The sequence below is a fragment of the Octopus bimaculoides genome, chromosome 2, assembly GCF_001194135.2.
Source record: "Octopus bimaculoides isolate UCB-OBI-ISO-001 chromosome 2, ASM119413v2, whole genome shotgun sequence".
Lineage (NCBI taxonomy): Eukaryota > Metazoa > Mollusca > Cephalopoda > Octopoda > Octopodidae > Octopus > Octopus bimaculoides.
Window position 1 is genome coordinate 165951 of NC_068982.1, and position 16296 is coordinate 182246.

The following is a 16296-nucleotide window of genomic DNA, read 5'->3' on the forward strand; positions in this document are numbered from 1 at the left end:
TTTTCTTTTCTATCATTTCTTTAGTGAACAGTCATTTACTTTGGTGACAACTGTCCAGTTATTATTACCATCTAACTGTTCCCATATTTTACTCTAGTAGAAAGAAATGTCTTTCTGTCGATCATTATTATCATGCTTAGCACTTTTGGCTGTTAACCATTGCTTTCCTTATCTTACTCTACAACTCACTTTTCTTTCTTTTCCAACTGGAATATCTATATATCTACTCTTTACCTTATCCTCTTTTTCTCTCTCCTTTTTCTTTCTCCTCTAATCACATGAAAGCATTATAATTACATTCCCTCTACTTCATGTGATGGACGCTTCTCCCTCCCTCCCTCTTCCCTTTTCTCTAATCCTGTGAAAGTATTACTGACAAGCTAAGTAATCCAATGACAGATAGAATTATTATAAGATATGCAATCTTTCAGGTGACAAAAATTTTTTGTTGCCTGAAGACAAGAGTTTGTGAGTGGTGATGGAACGAGTGATGGAAGTTTGAACAATAAACTAATAAGGTCTACAGAGTCTATAACATATATTGAATACTCTTTCTCCTGTTTTTAAATCCAATATACACACATATATGCATAGAGAAACCATGCCAAAGTACATATTGGAACTTGACATGGCCTTATGGCTTACTGGATCCTGCCAAACTGTCCATCTCATGCCAGCATGGAAAACACATTAAATGGTGATGGTGTGTAATGTAAGTGTGCACACATGACAGAGTGTGAGTGCACTGAGAGAAAAGTTGGGCATAAGAAGCATCAAATGTGGTGTGCAAGAGAGACGACTGCGCTGGTATGGTGATGTGTTATGTATAGATGAAGACATCCGTGTGAGGAAGTGTCACTCGCTAACTGTGGAGGGAACCTGTAGAAGAGGTAGACCCAGGAAGACATGGGATGAGGTGGTGAAGCATGATCTTCAAACATTGGGCCCTCACAGAGGCAATGACTTCTGACTGAGACCTTTGGAGATACACTGTGATTGAGAAGACCCAGCAACTAAAGTGAGATGGCAGCCAATCATGTCCTGCCCTGTTAAAAATACTCCTGATGCATTGGGCGATATGATATACTTGAGAAGACCTGTTGAGTCAAGTAAAACCAATATCATAGCTGGGGCTGGTGCCCTCTGGCTGGCTCCCGTGCCGATGGCACACAAAAGGCACCATCCAAATGTGGTCGATGTCAATATCCCACTGACTGGCTCCTGTACCAGTGGCACTTAAAAAGTACCATCCGAATGTGTTCGTTGCCAGGCCTGGCTTACTGGCTCCAGTACCATGGCATGTAAAAAGCTCCAACCGATCGTGACTGACACCAGTACCCCCTGACTGGCTCCTTTGCCGGTGGCACGTAAAAAGCACCTACTACACTCTCAGAGTGGTTGGCGTTAGGAAGGGCATCCAGCTGTAGAAACTCTGCCAGACCAGATTGAAGCCTGGTACAGCCACTGGCTCTCCAGTCCTCAGTCAAACCGTCCAACCCGGACGTTAATCGATGATGATGAAGATACACACACACACACACACACACACCAACTATGAGTTAGATTTGAAACCTGTTCATCAGTTGAGACTGAAACAGAAGAAAGGGTCATTTCCAATGACTGTCCATGTGGTCAGTGATTGATGTGAGTTGTTTTTGTCCTTTCTTCAAATCTGGTTGAGGTCAACTTTGTCTTTTGTCTTTGTTGATTTTAAAAAGGTACCAGGGTCAGTTAAATCAGAAATTTGGAACTGGAATCTTTAATAAACAGTTCAGTGTTTCTTTTAGTTCCGGAATACTTTGCACTGATATTGGACATTGCCCTTCCCTTGGATATCAGTGGGGGAGCATGGAGAGAGCAGACCAGCCGCAAGGGCCACTGATGCATTTCCATACAACTTTGGCCTCTGTCACATTACTTCTCTCTTCCAACACACTGAAATAATATTTTCTTGGTAGAAATCCAGGGTCTCACAAGACATATGGATGCCAAAACAATGATAGGGGGGCTGGCACTGGTGACTACAGTTGCATAATCTTGTTGCAGCAAGGTTTAAACTCCTGACCATGTCATCAGTAGAGCAACATCTTAACCTCACAATCTGTTGTGATGCTTTATTTAAATTTGTTTTGCTTTTTTTTTTTTTCTAGGCTCATCTCTTGCGTTGTGTCAGCCAATGTGTATTGAAAAGTCAAACATTAAATGAAAATAAAACCAATAGCAGTGGTCATGATGATGATGAGGAGGAGGAGGAAGAGGAAGAAGAGGCAGATGATGTTGATGATGAAGAAGCTAACTGTTTGAAAGAGTTGGAGAAGATTCTTGCATCTCTGACACAACGCATGGTAAAATGTGAACTGGAGGAGTTTGAACTGGTAAGATTTTGGTATGGGATGCAGTCTACAGATTAGTTAAAATAGATTAGTAAATGCAGTGTTAACGTTTTTAGAAGCATTTTTGTAAGGGTGGTGAGCTGGCAGAATCATTAGCATTATTTTGCCCATCCTGACATTCTAGGTTCAAATTGTGCCACAGTCAACTTTGCTTTCATCCTTTCAGGATCAATAAATAAGTACCAGTTATGCACTGGAGTCAATGTAATTAACTTATGCCCTCCATCAAAATTGCTGACCTTGTGCCAAAATGGAAAAAGTCTTTTTAGGCACTTCATGAAAGATTCTGGTAACTCTTGGGAAATTGCCTATGTGTATCAAAGAGTAAGTTAATCTAGCAGAGTTCATCCATTATGTCGTACAGTGCTCTGCTCCGTCTTTTCATTTTGTAAACTGTGAGAGTTCAATTCAATGTCAACTTCCATTTTGTCCACATAATATACACTTCACATCTTACACAACAACATTAATTCTAGGAAAGAGAGATCACACACACACACATGCTTCACATGTAGAGTTTGGTCTTTCTGTCTTTCATAATTTCATGATTTAATCAATCAAAACTGTTATTCTCATTAACCTGCTTTAGAACCAAGATTTTTTTTTTTTTTTTTTACCAGGATAAAGCCTCTGACTATTCTACCAAAACTAACGTTGGTGTCAAGAACACCATTCTGGCATCTTTGATCCTTGGTTTATATGAATCTTTGATGGAGTATAATTTTTTCTCTGGCAGATGCAGGTACGTCACATGTAATGAGTTGTATGGGAATTGCTTCGAGGCTGCCAGCTCGTCATTGTTTGTCTGTGTCTGTCAGAATTGGATAAGAAACAAAAGATGAAGAGGTTTATATTTTGTTGAGCTATTATGTAGAGAAACATTTTGTGCAGCATCGTTTATTGAAGGATCTAGTGCTAAAATATTTCACATGGAATTTTACCAAAACTGCATCCTAGAATTTTTCCCCTTTCAGTGTAAATGCGTCAGCTCTAATCAGTTGTTCTATAAAGATCAAATAAGGAAGACATGGGACGAAATGGTGAAGCGTGATCTTTGAACTTTGAGCCTCACAGAGGCAATGACTAGTGACCAAGATCTTTGACAGTATGTTTTGCTTGATAAGACCCATCAAACCAAGTGAAATCGTCATGGCCAGTGCTGGTGTCACGTAACTGGCACCCATGCTGGTGGAACGTAAAGAGCACCTTTCGAGCATTGAGCCTCAAAGAGGCAAAGTGGCCAAGTTCCTTTCAGGCATTGGGCCTCGCAGAGTCAATAACCGAGACTTTTGGCTTTATGTTGTGCTTGATAAGAAGACCCATCAAGCCAAGCAAAATTGTAATCATGGCAGATGCCGGTGTCATGCAAATGGCACTTGTGCTGGTGGCATGTAAAAGCACCTATTACACTCTTAGAGCGGTTGGCATTATGAGGGGCATCCAGCCATAGAAAACCATACCAAATCAAACTGGAGTTTGGTGCAGCCTTCCAGCTTACTAGCTCCGGTCCAAAAAGTCCAACTCTTTCCAGCATGGACATTGGACATTAAATAATGATGATGATAATATATATAAAAACCATCATTGTTGTTTAATGTCCATTTTCCATGCCAGCATAGTTCAGACAGTCTGACAGACGCTAACCAGCTGGAGGGCTGTTCAGGGCCCCTATCTGTTTCGGTATGGTTTTTTTTTTTATGGCTGGATGCCCTTCCTAACACCAAGCACTTTACAGGGTGTGGACTGGGTGCTTTTATACAGCACTGGTACAGATGCTTTTTACATGGCACCAGCACTTGCAAGATTAAGGGTCCTCAGCTGGAGAGGGTTGCAAGGGACGAACCTGCACTCAAGGGCAACCACGCTTTACTTACCTTGTCATGTCTTTCCAAGCTTGGCAAACCACCAGGAGTCCCGGTTCCCTGTCATCCCCTCTGTGAGTCCCAATTTTTGTAGATCCTTAGATCCTTTCTCACCACTTCATCCCACATCTTCCTGGGTCTACGTCCTCATTCATATGCATTACCACCTGATATACTGGGGCCTACTTCTTGTTACTGGGCTAATGAGGTTTTGATTCTAAGCTTTGTTAAACTAGAAAATTAGTATTAAAAGACTTTTAAAGAAAACGGGAAAAATAACAAGTAAAATTGTCCAAACATTTACGTATACAGAAGGATGCAGATAATTTATTTTGTTTTCATATTTATTTTCAGTGAAAGTAGCTTTGAGAATGTTCTGGATTTGTTTGCAAAATATGTGAAGCTGACTGGTATTTTAAAGAGCAAAGTGAAAGGACAAAGTACCAAAAATGACCCCAGTTTATTGTCTTTGCATTTCATAGTCGAGATCTTATACAGTTTCTATGAGTGAGTATTGATACTTTAGCACGTATAATGTATGATGCTGTCAACAATGCTACACCGAAAGAATCCGAAAGCAAGGAGTTGTAGTCAAGATCAAAATGTGACACTTTTATTTACGGTCTCAAAACAACGCTGAACAATTTTCCTGTATTACAGGAAAATTCACTGTGTGTATAATCAAAATTTAGGCCTTCAGTCAGGCAGGAATAATAACATGGCAAGAAATGAATATATTCGGTTGCATTTACTAATTTTTGCCGGTTCTTTAGTCTGGGACTGGATATTAATCCCATAGTACAAAGTCAGACAACTAGTCTTGCTGCAGCAGTCAATTTCAGCAAACATGGTAAAATGATAGAATAAGCTTCAAAAGAGTTTAAAAAGGAAGGCGAATGCCAAGTGAAGGAGTGAGCAGAATGATTTTGATTTGGAAAAAAAAAACAACTTACAGTTCAGTAGTGACTAAGAAATTGAACAAGTAACCTTGCAGCTTCTAAATGAAGCTGACAGAATGAGAAGCTTGACAGTGTATCAAGAATTCAACATCTTCACAGCAACTAACTTAACCATTTAGGTTTTAGACGTGCTTTAGATATGGGTGCAAGTTGTTTGAATTCACACCAACCTTAACTGGTCAGCGTCTGTGCCAAACGACTAATTTATGCTCCAGTAAAAAAATAGATTTGTTTGACTTACTACAATACCAACTAACAGTTGATCGTAAGCCAACAAAATCTCATAATCATGAGCAAAAATGCTTGCTGATATTTAATTCCAAAGTAACTGCTCTTGGCATCAAATGCCAACAATTATGACTTTTTAAAGTTAAGTTAGCTTGGGAGCCGATATTTATTGGTTAATTGTACTTGGTTGTTGTAAAAATTTCTTCTTTTGACTATAGGCGTAGGAGTGGCTGTGTGGTAAGTAGCATGCTTACGATCCACATGGTTCCGGGATCAGTCCCACTGCATGGCACCTTGGGTAAATGTCTTCTACTATAGCCTTGGGCTGACAAAAGCCTTGTGAGTGGATTTGGTAGACGGAAACTGAAAGAAGCCTGTCGTATATATGTATATATATATGTGTATGTGTCTATGTTTGTCCCCCCAACATTGCTTGACAACCGATGCTGGTGTGTTTACGTCCCCGTAACTTAGCGGCTCGGCAAAAGAGACCGATAGAATAAGTACTAGGCTTACAAAGAATAAGTCCTGGGGTCGATTAGCTCGACTGAAAAGGCGGTGCTCCAGCATGGCCGCAGTCAAATGACTGAAACAAGTAAAAGAGTAATTTAAAATTTTTGTTTTAAATTTGCCTTTCTCCTTTGGCCCCTGTTCTCATAAGGGGAGGGAATGGTGTTGCTGTGAAGGGGTGCCGGCTGGTTGCTTACTTCTCACAGATGTTGCTGATGTAGGTAACTGTTATCATCCCTAGTTGTAAGTGGGAGAAGAGGTTCTTGGCTTTCATGCTTCACTCCTGGCAAATGAGGGGACAGGGAAGTCTTTCTAGCAACTCAGTTGTGCCAAGGGTTGCTTTGGGACTGGCAACCTCCAGGATTTGTTCTTGTTGTTTTTGGCAGATTGAGTAAAATGCTCCTAAATGTCTTTTATACTATTACAGTACAACAAATGCTGAGTTTTAAGATTTTTCTTTCAGCATCCGCAACAGATTACATCTTCTCTGGGTTGTTTTGTGCTCTTGCAAAATATATCTGTAGTAACCCCACCCAACTACAAGTTAGATGGTGTACTGACCATCAACCCATATTGTTCCATGAAGATAAGAACTAGCCAAGGGTCAACAACATCACCAATGTCCCTGACTGTGATTCTCATATTCCTCCTTCCCAGATATTGCTGGATCGGCTTCTGGACACACACTTCACATACAGTTTGGTCTTATCCTTTAACCTCATTGTTTTAACAATGGTACAAACAGTGCCATCTACCTTCCTCGTTTTAATGAAAGAGATTTCATTTAAAATGCATTTCAGGGCTGAATCCAAGTCTTCTTTGGATGGAACAAGAAAAATCCCTGTTGCTTTAGCAAAGAACAACTCAATTGTGAATTGTGTTGGATTATCACAGACTGACACCTGTCTTCGGGACAGGTGTCAGTCTATGTTGCTAAGCATTTGCTCTTTCAGCAAAATGTTTCTTATCAAGTGTTTTTTATGATTCAGAAGAACATTTGTAAAGGATAATCTCTACATATGTATATGGCAACATTTCTATTCAATGTATTCAAACTCAATGTTAAAATGTTTGTTTTTGATTCATGGCCGTTATTAATATTTTGCATTGCAATTGTCTTTTTCTTTTGCTTATTTTCTGTATGTGAAATGTGTTATTTTGTACATTTTCAGGAAGTATTTATAGTTTTTTGGGGTTTTTTTACATGGCTGATTAGAGGCAAAAAGTAAAAACAAGAAACCTTATTTTTTCTTTTGTCTCATTTCGTAAAATCCTCTGCTTCACAGAGTGAATTGCAAGCAACAACTATTTTATTAGCAGTGAATGATGATGATGATAAATACTTTCCTTTTTGCAGGGATTCTAGTTCAGATTCTTCACTGTCATTGAAAAGTTTGAAAGAAAATAAAGATTTTGTGCAACATATACTAAGTGTTGGCTTGCAGAAAATTCATTTATTAAAAGATCATGGTTTCCGTGATGACAAAGAACAGATGGATAAAGACAAATTAATTTTACTTTCATGCCGTCTTGGAAGGTATGTTGTTTATTGTTGTTGTTGTTGGTTTTGCAACATCTCTTCCTCTCCTGTACCGGGTTTTTGCTCTGTAAAATCTCCAGACTTGACACTTCATCTCAATACATTCACCAATAATACAATATTCTCTACCACTGACACCTGTTAGCTGTTACACTATGTGTTCCTGTTATATTGTCTATTTTCATCTGTTTTTCTCTTAATATCCAATGTCCCAAGGAAGTCAGATGTAGATGTATTGTTTTTTTGTGGGGGTTTTTTAAAACTATTTTTACTAATTATTCGAAAGATGACCAGAACCCAGTAATGTGGTAACCAGGACTTGCTTCACTTTTGACAATTCAGAAACTTACATATGTGTATTGAAGTTTTAATTAAGAAGGAATCGCTGATTGGTATGGTGGCAATGAAACCCGTCCTAAGCAACTTTTTTTTTTTGTTTTTAACTGCCTTATATTGATGATTTAATATTGATTTCAGATTTTGGCACAAGGCCAGTAAGTTCGAGGGAGAGTGGGCAAGTTGATTACGTCAGACTCAGTACACAACTGGTACTTATTTTATTGACCTTGAAAGGATGGAAGGCAAAGTTGACGCCAGTGGTATTTGAACTCAGAACATAGATGAAATGCCACAAAGCATTTTGCCTGGTATACTAACCATTCAGTCAGCATGGGAAGCAGACATCTTGCTAACCTGGCTGAGGCTGACCTTGTTTATGTATTTTGCAAAATTCTTGTGGAATTGTGTAAAAATATTGATGGTGGATTAACTATTATTAGAAATAACAAGTTGCAGCCATTAGCACAATGGCTAGCTGGTTAGATGAATCATTGTACAAGCACCTAAGACCTGATTTTGTGAGAGAATTTAACACACAACCATTTCTAATCCATGCCAAGCTAGTGTTAAGTATAAAACTATACAAAAAAAGCCACATAAGAGAAATAGGAAACATTCTTGTTACACAAAATTCTTTAGAAAAAGACCTGTCCTGCACTTCTTCCATTTTCTGTTTTAAGATACACAGTCTTTAATTAGAGACACACAATGAAATATAGACCTGTCCAATCATATTTAATATGTTTGTGTACTCTGGCACGGAATGACATATATGCTTCAGTATTTGTCTCAAAAGAAAAAAACTCTCCTTTTATAGACAGTAAGTGTGAAATCCCACCATTGGGCTCTGACTGATGTCATCAGACATAGGACACATTTCTGTGTTATTGTGCATCATCAGCTATGGATAGTGAGCTTCCTTTCATAGTTGCTAAGACCAAATTATTACATTAGAACAGCAACTGGTTCAGTTTCTAATGTCTGCAAAGCTCTGCCATGTCTGATTGTATACAAACCTGTCAAATATTATTGCAGACACCCATATTTCATGAAATACTGTTTAGTGTTCCTCTCAGTTATTAATTCCAACTTGTCAAAGCTTTGCACGCATCAACATATGTACCACTTACAGTTACAAGAACAAGCTGTTCTTAATGGTTATGAACTCAGTATCCGTAGATGATGTGTAACGATGCAGAAATGCCTATATTCTATGGTCCGATGGCCCACGTTTTCACGCATACCATCTGTAAAGAGAGTTTTTCTCTCAAGATTTGTTTGTGCAGTGTAGATCTTTCCATGTCCAAGTGTACCTGAACATGTTAAATCTGATTGTACATGTCTACATTACACTGAGCCTTGTAATGGTTGAAGCATTTAACTTTTAAATAATCATCTCTTTAATAGACTCTGTTTGAAACATTACCAAAGAGTTGGTCCCAGCAGTGATAAAAAGAACAAAAAGACTGAATCTACTCTTTGCTTAGAGATTTTAAGTGCTATTGTACAGCTTCTATTTGACTCTACATCCCCAGACACTCATAAAGTGTGGTTTACTCAGTTGTGTAAGTAACTGCTTATTTTAAACTATTGTTATGTTAATTGAAAATCTGAAGTTGCTTGTTTATTTTCTCTGTATGTGACCATCAGTATGGCTTTTATAGGGTCTGTTCTACTGGTGACCCTATGGTAGTAGGAAAAGAGAAAGTGAACGTTAACACCCAGCTGGGCAGTGAGAGGCTTGGACAGGTGGAATTGTACAAGTATCTTGGAGCCCAAGTTTCTAATGAAGATACATGTAAGAAGGAAATTAGGACACAGCCAGCCATGGAAAAGCTTAATAACATCTGGAGTAGCAAAAGTGTCCCAAGATAAAACAAGCCTGGTGTGTGAACACTCATTTGGCCAATGGGCATTTATGGTTCCAAAGGATAGACTCTAAACATAATCCATACATTTCTCATCCCTTCTTAAACTTATTAGTTTTTCTCTAACTATTTCTCTTGTCATTTCTTTGCAGTAAAAGTTAACGAGGCCACAGATACCTCAAATTCCCAAATGTCTAACAAGCAAAGCATTTTAGAAAAACATACAAAACTCATTCAGGTTAGTGACTAAATATTTTGGTTTGTCTGTCTTCTCTTTAATCTTTTTGTTTTTGCTTTTTTTAGAAAAAATAGACAATTTATATGTGAAGGTACAGAGCCTAATGGTTAGGTTTTTGCACTCACAATCATCAGATCATGGGTTTGATTCCTAGGCTGGGCAGCATTTCGTGTTCTTAAGCAAAACCCTTCATTTTCTGTTGCTCTAGAGCTGTGTTCAGACCTGCATGTCAAAGAATAGATCCAACATTTCCTTTGTGTGTCATAAAAAAGGCGACTTAAAGAGGTTGCGGTAGGATTTGCACTCTGACCTTGTAAAACCCTCGCTAGCAATGCCTTACCCAACAAACCCATGGGTTTGTTGGGTTGTTGCGTGAGCGGTCAAAGGTGTCATCTGCACTGGAAGTAGGAGGGAATCACCAACAGATGGTGGGTGTAATGACATGCCCCCATAAAATGAGAAAATTTATCTCATTTTGCTCCCGAAAGTTTAAGCAAATATAGGTACCAAAAGCCCTGATCCTTAGAAAAGTACTTTCCTACAGTAAATGTCCACATTAAATATATTTAGTTGGCACTGATACATGAGTTGTTACATGGATAATCAGAGTAGCAGTAAGAAATACTTCCCCAAACATAACCAGTCCTGCATGGCAGATACTAAGTAGTAAGATTCCACCATACATTGACTATAGAAAGTAGTTTAATATAAGTGCTATAAACTCCCAACAGAAAAAAATGGGCATTAGTCATCATCATCATCGTTTAACATCTGCCTTCCATGCTGGCATGGGTCAACCCGCACCTCTTACCTTCACAATAAGTGTACTAACTGATTACACCAACATAGCCATCCATTTGTTTTCCATTGAACTTAAAAACTATGATTTCATAGTGGTAAACATGTGCATATTCTGCATATATTAAGAAATAATGACAAGTGAACATTTTGTAAATATAATTATTAGCTTCCACCATATATTGACTATAGAAAAATAGTCTGATATTAGGACATATAAACACCAACACATGCTAATGCCCATTTTTTCTCATTGGGGAGTTTATATGCCTTAATACATGACTATTTTTCTCTAGTCAATGTACGGTGGAAGCTAATGAATCTAGTTATAAAATTTTTGCTTGTTTACAGATAAGAAGATTTTTTTGAGAATATTTTAACATGGCAGATCCTGAGTTTGATGTGGTTTACAGTGTTTGTTGCTGATGCATCTGCAAGTCACAATCTCAGACAGTTGGATATTGCTTCTGTTTCTATAGAAACAGATCAGTAATTGGCAGAATCATTGTAGAGTGTTACTCAAAAATGTTTTGCGCTTTTACATTCTCAGTTCAAGTCCCCCTGAAATCAGCTTTGTTTTTCATCCTTCCAAGGGTCATATGGAATCAATTGACGGTTACTAGCATCTTTTGCTCTTCAAAAGACTATGCCTGAGAATGCTTCGGCTGTCTTTGAATTGCTTTCTTTTTTTTGAACAGTGGAATGACCATTGTGTCACTGTGAGGAGTAGTGGATACTCCAGGTAATGTTAGCCTTGAAGGACCGTGATGTCACAAAACCACACAGTTAATGGGATATGTGACTTGTCCACCATTATTCCCTGATGCGAAATGAAGACGGTGACAGACAGATAAGAGAGTGTACCAGTTCCAGTAAAATAGATTGTTTTTCGCACACTGCATCCACTGAAGCAGCACTAAATGCTTCAAATCAAATACAAAACATTATTGAATCTTGGATCTCGATGCAATCGAGTTGAAGGAAAATGTTTTGAGAAACAACAGAGGAGAGAAATGGCTGCTCAAAGAAGAAACGGATCGAATCTTCAATTGTTTAGGTAAAAGTGTTAGGGTTAGGGTTAGAGTTGATAACTGAAAGTCTGTTACACTGGATGTGAAACAATCAGCCATGTATCTTGTTGATTTATTAACAAATAAATCAAAACCTGAAGAAAAAAAATCTTCAGAATGTCTCCCACTTCCAGGGTTTCTCTGTCACAGTAAAAGTTTTATTCTAATCAGTAGTCTTAGAGGTAACGATTTCCAGATGATCTGCTACCTAATTCCACCTACTAGATTAACTAAAACATGGTAGAAGATTTCAACTCAATATTCATGAAGAGCTAATCTATAATCTCATTCTATCAGCTATTTACACTTGTACAATGTCTTAAAGAACCTTACTTTAAAAGAAAAAAATGAAGACAAAGAAAGGCCTTTATAAATCTATGACAATTGCTAACTTTAACCTTGTTGTTTCTGTAGAGACTGGCTGTGAATATTGTTTCTTCTGACAAAGAAACTAAGACCATTGTTGAACTAAACATTTTACTAGAAATTCTTGGCGTTTTATGTGAACACCTAAATCCAGGTCAGGTTTATGAAGAGATATTACACTGGATTGATGAAGTTGCTAAATCAGATGCTATTGGTAAGAACATAATCATTTCTTAATCTGATCACGGATTAGTTAATCTGTCTGTTGAACTCAAAATCAATCTTAACTCTGCAGACATATATTTAAAACTCCAACTCTGACTGCACAAAATTCAAAATTGATCCTGACTGAGCAGACATACTTTAAAACCCTAAATTAACCGTAACCTATATTGAAAAGCATTCTAACCATGACCATCTCAAATACTTTTTCTTTTAAGCAATGTCTACCTTGAACTACATTATCCAATGTGTCCTTTTAAACGATGTAGTTTAAGGTGGATTTGGCTGCTATTTCTAGTTTGTTAACCAGATCACAGAGAGGGTCTGTCATCTCACAGAGTTCTGCTAAATTATAGCGAGTTATATAAATTTATATATATATATATCATCTGCCTGCTTTGCATCTTGGTCTGGGTTGGTATCAGAGTCCAGCTCAGTTCTTGTTTGCAGTTATTAATCCTCTCACATGTGTCAGGGCTCCGTGTGTTGCATCTACCTTTCATTCTGGGCATGTTTTTTGTGGATGGCTTAGGATTAGAGAGATTGGGACTGGGCTGCTTCTTGTTTTGTTTTTTGTCCTCTAAAAGAGTACAGCTAGATGATTGATCTCTAGTATGTTAGAGATAGTTATCTTATTGTCTTTCCACATTGATGAATAAAATGCAAAGTTAATCTCAAAAAGGTTAGGAATTCAACTGAGAGCTGTGAAATAAAGGCTAAAGTAACACCTTTCCTCTCCCTACCATCCACACCATTTCTACTTTATTTTTTAATGTGTGTGTGTGTGTACATGTAAGATTATTGCGTATGAGAATAGAAGTGTTTTTATAATTCAATGACCCAAGGCATCTTATTCTCTAACTCAACTATCTCTGTCCCTTTAATCTATCATCAACTGGCAAAAAGCCACCCCGCTCAATACTACCCCCCGCTTCCAGCTGAAGGGTTTTTGTTTTGCAAGTTACTTGGTGATGTTGTTGGTGCCACATAAAAAGCATCCTTATGCACTCTGTAAAGTGGTTGGCATGAAAAAGAGCATCCAGTTGTAGAAACCAAACCAAAACAGACAACTGGAGCCTGGTGCAGCCCTCCAGCCTTGCCAGTTCCTGTCAAAGTGTCCAACCCATGCCAGCATGGAAAACAGACATAAAATGATAATTTAGATATCATCTTTATATTATTGCTGTAATAGTTTGAGCTTTTCTCAATATTGATATTTATGCACATGCAAAAACAAACGCAATACGTTGTTTGTTGATGCACAAAACGACCTTTAAATAGCTATTCAACCTGTTAAAAATCCCTTTCAAAATCCCGTCTTTAATTATAGGGATGACCTCAGCTAAACAATAATTGTTGTTGTTTAGCTATCTTAGTCTCAAAAGGTAATAGAATCTCTTGCAACCACAATAAAAGCAAGTTTTCTTTCACAATTTTGACAATAATTCAACAAGGATTAACAGACATTCATCGATTAATAATTTTCCCATTTTAATAGCTTTTTCTTGTGAATTTCTTCAGTTATCTTTCCTTTTTTGGTTTTTTATTGTTGTTGCTCTGTTTATCTTTCCTAGATGCAGATACGAATGTAGTTTCTAAAGTCCTTGGTTTGCTATTGAAAATGTCAAAGGATGTACGAAACCCTGTTGGAATGTTAAAGAAAATATCAAGAGACCTCCACAGTAAGCTTGGAGACATTGACAAGGTACGGTTAGCATAGAAATTCTTGTGTAACCCTGCTCAGTTTAACAGGAACAGTATGTTTGAAAGAGTGAAGTAGAATGAAGCCAAGACAGAAATGTATGAGATTGCAGGGAAAGAAGAGTGAATGGATAGATTCCGAAGAGGAGTGAGGAATTGTAGTGTGTGTGTGTAAGAGAGAGAACGCGTATGTAACAGTGAAATAGAAGATGGTTCAAGGTAATAGAATTTGACATAAACATGTGTTTGTGTGTATAGAGACTGAGCGAAATAAAAATTGAGAGAGACTCCATGAAGGATGGACAGTCTCCATAGCCAAATTCTTCTAGACTGAGATAAACAATAACTGTGTGACGTTAGTAGTGTTCAGTGAAATTTTCATTGCAGTTGAAGACTGATGTCAAAATGCTGAACCTTAGAAAGATGAGAGAGGACCACGATATGTGGTGAATTGCTGTACTGAAGAAGACCACCCATCACAACAGAAGTGAAATCCTAAAACTAAGGTGTCACATAAAAAGTACTGTTGTGGGTGCTGGTATCCAGTACACTGTGTAGGGTGGTTAGGGTTAGAAAGGGTATCCAGCCATAGAAACCAAGCCAAAACAGACTATGGGACCTGGTGTGGCCCCTGGGCTTGCCAGTTCCTGCTCACCTCATACCAGCATGGAAAACAGACATTAAATGTTAATGATGGGGAGGAGGCAGTGGAGTTGGGTGGTTCACGGAAAGATGAGAGCACATCTCTGACATTTCTTCTCCATTCAGATATCAGCTGACAAGGGCAAGAATATTTTCTGGTTATCTTGAAGAGAAGGGATATAGTCCTAGTATTTTTGTGAAGGGAGATCTGGATGATAATAGAGCCCGACATTTGTTTAGTATTGGTGTGGCATAACATGGATCTTTAAATGAGAACAATCTGGTCACTATTTATAAAGCTCCTAACACCAAGATGGTCTTTTATAAATAGTGACTAGATTGTTTTCACCTGAAAATCTATGAATTTGTTAATAGTGTTTATTGTTAGTAATATAACTTTGCAATTTATTAGGTGAATGTTTAAGTAATGAAATCTATGAACTTTTATTTCAATTTTGTAATCAAAGCTTGGAGTTTTTCTCTGATGTTTTATGAAATAACAAAAAATGGTGACATGGTATGAACATATGGTTGACTGATAAATACTGAGAGGGAAGGCGGTTGTAATGCTGACCAAGGAAGGGGTCAGCATCGCAGATGAAGACTAAGGAAAAAAGGAGTGAGATCAAATTTGATGCTGGAGTATGCAGACAAATTGGCAAAAGATTATTACCATACTTCGGACTATCAACTGTTTTTTCTGTTTTATATAGAAATTCTTTCATCATTAAACAAAAAAAAAAAATACTAGATAAATCATGTAAATTATATTAATGTGAAAATATAACTCAACACACAGCTAATGCATTTTGGTAACAAACACAGAAGCTCGGCGGCGGGAGGGGGACATGTTTATATCTTATTGGGTGTCATTAGAGACATATAGTCAGACTTGCTAAGGGAGATAACTCAATTGGAACAATTACAGGAATTTAGATAATTCAGGGGAAGTGAAGATGTATTGAATGTCATTTGCAAATTTTCAATGGCTTGTTTCTTTCTAGGAATACGAAGTTGAAGAACACAGCTACTATGGTACCATTACTAGCCAAACTTCTAGTTCCGTGTTAAGTCTAGTTTTGGCTCATGTCTCAAATGGTCTTGATGAAATAAACTGGATTCTCCAGAAGATGAAAATGGAGTTGTATGGTAGCAAGGACGACACAGTTACAGGTGACACAGCTCACTACTTTATTAATGTGTGTGTGTGTGTGTGATGCACTTGAATCTGAAACAGAAGTTGCCTATAGTTAGAATTCAATAAGTTTTGTTGTTTCACTTGTCCCTCTGTCGCTTGTCCCTCTGTCACTTGTCCTTCTGTCACTTGTCCCTCTGTCACTTGTCCCTCTGTCACTTGTCCTTCTGTCACTTATCCCTCTGTCACTTGTCCCTCTGTCGCTTGTCTCTCTGTCGCTTGTCCCTCTGTCGCTTGTCCTTCTGTCGCTTGTCCCTCTGTCGCTTGTCCCTCTGTCGCTTGTCCCTCTGTCGCTTGTCCCTCTGTCGCTTGTCCTTCTGTCACTTATCCCTCTGTCACTTGTCCCTCTGTCGCTTGTCCTTCTG

At 38.1% G+C, this 16296-nt stretch overlaps 1 protein-coding gene across 2 annotated transcripts in view; it reads left to right on the top strand.

The window, feature by feature from the left end:
• Positions 1-16296, top strand: part of LOC106870749 (Fanconi anemia group I protein) — a 98477-nt gene that overhangs the window by 70353 nt on the left and 11828 nt on the right. For both annotated transcript variants that reach the window (XM_014916943.2, XM_014916944.2), the window contains exons 19-27: positions 2151-2375; positions 3014-3135; positions 4610-4762; positions 7310-7489; positions 9239-9396; positions 9852-9937; positions 12220-12385; positions 13968-14098; positions 15741-15909. In XM_014916943.2, coding sequence (XP_014772429.1) covers positions 2151-2375; positions 3014-3135; positions 4610-4762; positions 7310-7489; positions 9239-9396; positions 9852-9937; positions 12220-12385; positions 13968-14098; positions 15741-15909 — 1390 coding nt within the window. The remainder of the gene's footprint in view (positions 1-2150; positions 2376-3013; positions 3136-4609; positions 4763-7309; positions 7490-9238; positions 9397-9851; positions 9938-12219; positions 12386-13967; positions 14099-15740; positions 15910-16296) is intronic.